This window comes from Nannobrachium achirus, assembly GCF_963921795.1.
Source record: "Nannobrachium achirus genome assembly, chromosome: 22".
Classification (NCBI taxonomy): Eukaryota; Metazoa; Chordata; class Actinopteri; order Myctophiformes; family Myctophidae; genus Nannobrachium; species Nannobrachium achirus.
Window position 1 is genome coordinate 20,879,159 of NC_137829.1, and position 5,000 is coordinate 20,884,158.

The window sequence follows — 5,000 nt, forward strand, 5'->3', positions numbered from 1 at the left end:
CTCTTCGACACTAACTCTGGGGGAGCCCGGGATCGAACGGGACCCCTTGGGAACCCTCTGTGTTCTAATGACCGTTTCTCTACCCCTGAGCCACAGGTGCTGCTATGACAACTGAATCTCCCTCATCATGAGATCAATAAATAATCTATCCATCCATCCATCCATCCATCCATCCATCCATCCATCCATGGTATGTTCTTACCGGCAGTCCAGTTTCTCTATCTCAAAGTGAGGGTTGAAGTTGAGGACGATGCGTTGGGAGGGCTCCGGGGCGGTGATGACCCATCGACAGTTCTGGTGGGGCGGGTACTCCAGAGGGTAGCCTGGCGTGGTGATGTAGCCAGCATCGCTAGCGTCCAACACGCCTCCACACGGCTCAGAGGCTAGGGGGGGAGAGAGAAAGAGATGGGAACTGTGTTATAAAAATGAACTTTCCTGAATGAATACCCTAATTCAGGGGTCTTCAACGTTTTCAGGCCAAGGACCTCTTAGTTGAGAGAGAGAGAGATGAAGCGGGGAACCCCACAACCTGTTCATAGATTCAATATAGTATCATTGTTTTACAGCATGATCGTCAGTGTATTTTGGATTCACGTCAATTTGTGTTCTATCACACAAACATTTGAAGGACCCCTAGGTGTCCCGGACCCCTTGTTGAAGAACCTTGCCCTAATTGATCATATTACACACAAAACCATCACACGTAGAAGATCTACAAGCTCCAAACACAAAAAGGTTAAGGTTTTAATTTGGACACGATGATGAGATGATATTCTCTATTTAAAAACATTATAGCCTTGCAATAACAGAGTTTAGAATTCAGTAGCAGGTGAATCACAACTTAAAACCGTTCCCATCTCAATGCCCCTTTCCTTTTTTATCCAGCCTACGAAAATAAACAATTAACTTTCTGAGATAAGAGATGTACAGTGTGTAATAACAAAGACGTATATTTGATCTAAAAAAAAAAAGAAAAGAAAAAAAGAATGTTTTGTCAGGAGACCAAGCTACCTTTTCCCCAGACAATAAAGCTGTGTATAATAAGAAGACAAAACAACTCCACAATAAACAATACATCTATTAATATATTCTAGTTTTTGTTTGTCTTACATAAGAAACCCAATTTTGACCATAACTCTATTATAGGCCACGACTATTTGTACTCAAAGTCCGGCGCTATTGTTTTGTTGTAAATACGCATGAGAAGAGAGTTTAGAAGGGAAAATACACAACAACAGTGGTGGAACAGGGCGAACGTTGGATTCTATCAGTGTGTCGGTGTGTTAAAACAAATTCATAAACACTTAAGCAGCAGATACAGATCTAAAGCTATCTGAAGTGCTCCCTATGCGCTGACTCAGGGTCAGTTTATTGTCTACATGCTGCCCGTGGCCGTGACTAATCGGAGCACCTTTTGTGTTCCGCTGGGCACAGATTAAAGATCAGTTAAACACAATGTTTATCAGCGCAACTTTCAATATCAGAGCGAAGTTAAACAGATAAGAGGCTGAAGTTAACGGAAAACAGGATGTGAGGAAAAGACAACTGTATGCGCACGCGTATGTGTGTGCGAGCGGTCACATTATGGAGTCCAACTCCATTCATAGTACCATAAAGACTCTATTCTGACCAAGGAAGATTATAACCACATGCACACGCGCGCGCACACACACACACACACACACACACACACACACACACACACACACAATACAGCGAGTGAGCGAATAAGTGGTTCAGTTACTGGAGATACTGTCATAGAGCGGACACACTTGTCACTGGTCATAAGTCAATGTCTCGTCACACACAATGCCACCCATTCACTGCCACAGACGTGCGCCGGCATGGATGGGAAGCCCATGTATGTGTACACCCGGCAACATAACATGCCCATTGTGTAGGAGGACACCATTGTATGGAGCTCAGTGTATGGGCGCTATTATACGAAGCTCCAGCTCCCGTGTACGTGTACTTGACTATAGGAAGGACGGAAGCCCCGCATTGAGTTTAGGCATGATGGGTTTAATTAATTACATGTAGTCAAGGTCAGGCATGAGTTTAATTAATTACACTTAATAAAGGTTAGGCATTGTCACTATGGCTATACAGGCATGAGATTGTGTGTGGCTACGGTTCAGGTAAAGACCTGGGGAGGGGCCGTCCTTTCTAGGGTGACCTTCTAAGTGACAACTGTTTTGACGATGATTTGAAGGGGCAACAACATACACAGAATTGCTAGCTTATGTTCCCTACAGTCTAATAAGCCCTATGGAAAGCTCTATGGCCAGGAAGAAAATACCAACGTACAATGTATCCGATGTTTATCGATGCATTTGTAACTCTGAGTGTGTACTGTGTACGAATGTAACCGAATGGACCCGTTTACATTCGTACACAATCAAGAGTTAAGTTAAAGAGAAAGGGAGTATTATCTGGTCCCAGGGGAGGGGAAATTGCTCCTACAAATTGGTCCCCCACCTGTGCAGGATAATCACAGGGAGGTGAGAAAAGGCAGGTAAACAGTAACTAGGCAGACAGGAAACACTAAGAGCAATGCATTGCTACATTGCTCTTAGTGTTACATTGCTCTCATTGGGTCCTAAAACTAAAGAAGATAGTCAAAGTCCATGGGACCGTGACAACTGTACAGAATGTCGTATCCGGAAAATACCCATTACCATTACCTAAGTCCGCTCAGCCAGGCTAGTTTGCCTCAACAAACATAAGCAGGTCCACAGCGCACCGCTGATCTGTGATTTGTGACACATTTATTTATTTATGTATGTATATATTTATGTGTTCATCAGCAGCGTGTTGAGTGAACTGACGTAGCCAAGTTAAACTGCCGAGCAGAATACAACATGTTTGAGCTCTATAAATAGACTCTGCTGCTCTAAACTTTCTCTGCGTGCGCGCACGCACGCGCGCGCGCGCACACACACACACACACACACACACACACACACACACACACACACACACACACACACACACACACACACACACACACACACACACACACACACACACACACCACACACACACACACACACACACACACACACACACACACACACACACACACACACACACACTCACACACACACAGTACCGTAGCGTATACCCACAACAAACAGTTGGTTTAGATCCATATCTAGACCCAGCAAGAGCTGATGGAATAAAGACTTCAGGTTGGATAACACACACACACACACACACACACACACACACACACACACACACACACACACACACACACACACACACACACACACACACACACACACACAGAGTGATAGACACTCTGGCAGCCATCCCCATAGCCTCCACCTCATACTGTCTGTGAACAATTAGAGTGTATCATTCCCCCTCTCACTCTCTCCCCTCTCTCCTCCTTCTCAATTTCCTTTCCCTTTAACATCCCTGACCATCTCTCTCCTCTCCCTTTTCGTTCCAAATCCCAGTGGATTCTATAGCTTTCTCTCATCTCCCTCCATCCACTCCTGCATCCATCTCTTTCTCCCCCACAGCCAGGCACGTGCACACATAGACATCAAAGGGGGCTCGAGCGCCTGCCCTTTTATCCGTCTGTAAAAAGTGCCCTCTCCAGACCACGAATGCAGTTTTACTATGGTGAAAAAAATGCAAATGTCCCCCTTTTCCATGTCATGCCTAAAGGCAGCATTCAAGAGAAATTGCCTTGTCCAAAAAACTCTCCTGAACTTGAGTGCGGCATCTTATGTTGAAAGAATTGCCCTCTCTATGTAGAAATCCATGCCGTTACGCCACATCTCCAGTATTGACTTGATTATGCTTAGTTCAGTGTGGTGTCAAGCACCGAAAATAGCCGACTTCCAAGCTCACAACGCGTCGCGACGCGCTGTGAGCTTGGAGGTCTGCTATTTTTTATTTTCACCAAAAGGCCCTTTTAGACATTTCCCTGCCTCTCTAACATTCTCTGCACGTCCCTGCCCACAGCCTCTCTCTCTCTCTCTCTCTCTCTCTCCAGTCCTCCCTCCATCGCACCGCGGGCCAGGCGCTCCATTCCATCTCCTCCCTATCTCGCTTCCATCTCCACCACGCAGTGTAAGACCAGACCAGAGTTGAGTTACAAGTCATACGTAAACCCATCCAGCCACACCAGATCTCAACACCACCTGGATTAGTGTTTAACCACTCAGGAATCTGACAGTGACACCGGCCAAATGACTCCTATGGCGCTGGCCAGAGCTAATTATGTACCCGAAAGACAATCTGATATATATCGTCACTGTCGAGCTGACACCTCGTAAGTTTCACAAAATGTTTTCTATGTAAGCAAGTAAAGCCCTGCTTCATCATACAAGACTGTCACACAAGACTAGTGAAAATAGCAGATCTACAAGCACACAACGGTTGTGTGCTTGTAGATCGGCTATTATCACTAAATATATCATTTTTTTAAAATGATAAACACAAAACGAACGGTTTTGGACATACGAGGTTTACACACGACAACAGATGTATGTAGCCTATGCACAGTGAACTCCAGGGTGTATGTGTACACTCTCCCGAGTTGAATACTCAGAAGTGTACAGTTGTACATGCATTGCCAGGGTGTGAGTTCTCTTGGAGCTTAATGAAATCATATTTGATCAAAATCTCATTTTAGTTTTAACGGTGCTGCTGGTTATCTGATTATGTATCTGCCACTAAATCTAGGACAGACTGCACTTTAGAAGAATTGCTAAAGGTCGAATCCTCCAAGAACCAAATTGCACACAATTCATTAAATTCATTTTCCTTTTTTTTGATTAACAAAGTTGTTGGGTGAACTACTTTGAAGCCAGAACTGGGTTGTTTGTTGGTGTTGTTCTGAATGGGTTCCCAAGTGGCAACTGCATGCATTATTAATTAGACCAAAGCTAGTGAAGTTTCTCCTTCCCTGCCCGCACTAGGGCAACTTGGGGGTTGTTTTTGCTAAAATCCCTGCGTTCAAATATCACCAGATTGTCCCTGAG

General features: G+C 44.7%; 1 protein-coding gene across 1 annotated transcript in view; it reads right to left on the reverse strand.

The window, feature by feature from the left end:
- nrp2b (neuropilin 2b) overlaps positions 1 to 5,000 on the reverse strand; it is a gene marked incomplete at both ends in the record, with an annotated part of 157,335 nt that overhangs the window by 140,255 nt on the left and 12,080 nt on the right. Inside the window, one exon of the mRNA XM_080752747.1 lies at positions 203 to 383. Coding sequence (XP_080608873.1) covers positions 203 to 383 — 181 coding nt within the window. The remainder of the gene's footprint in view (positions 1 to 202; positions 384 to 5,000) is intronic.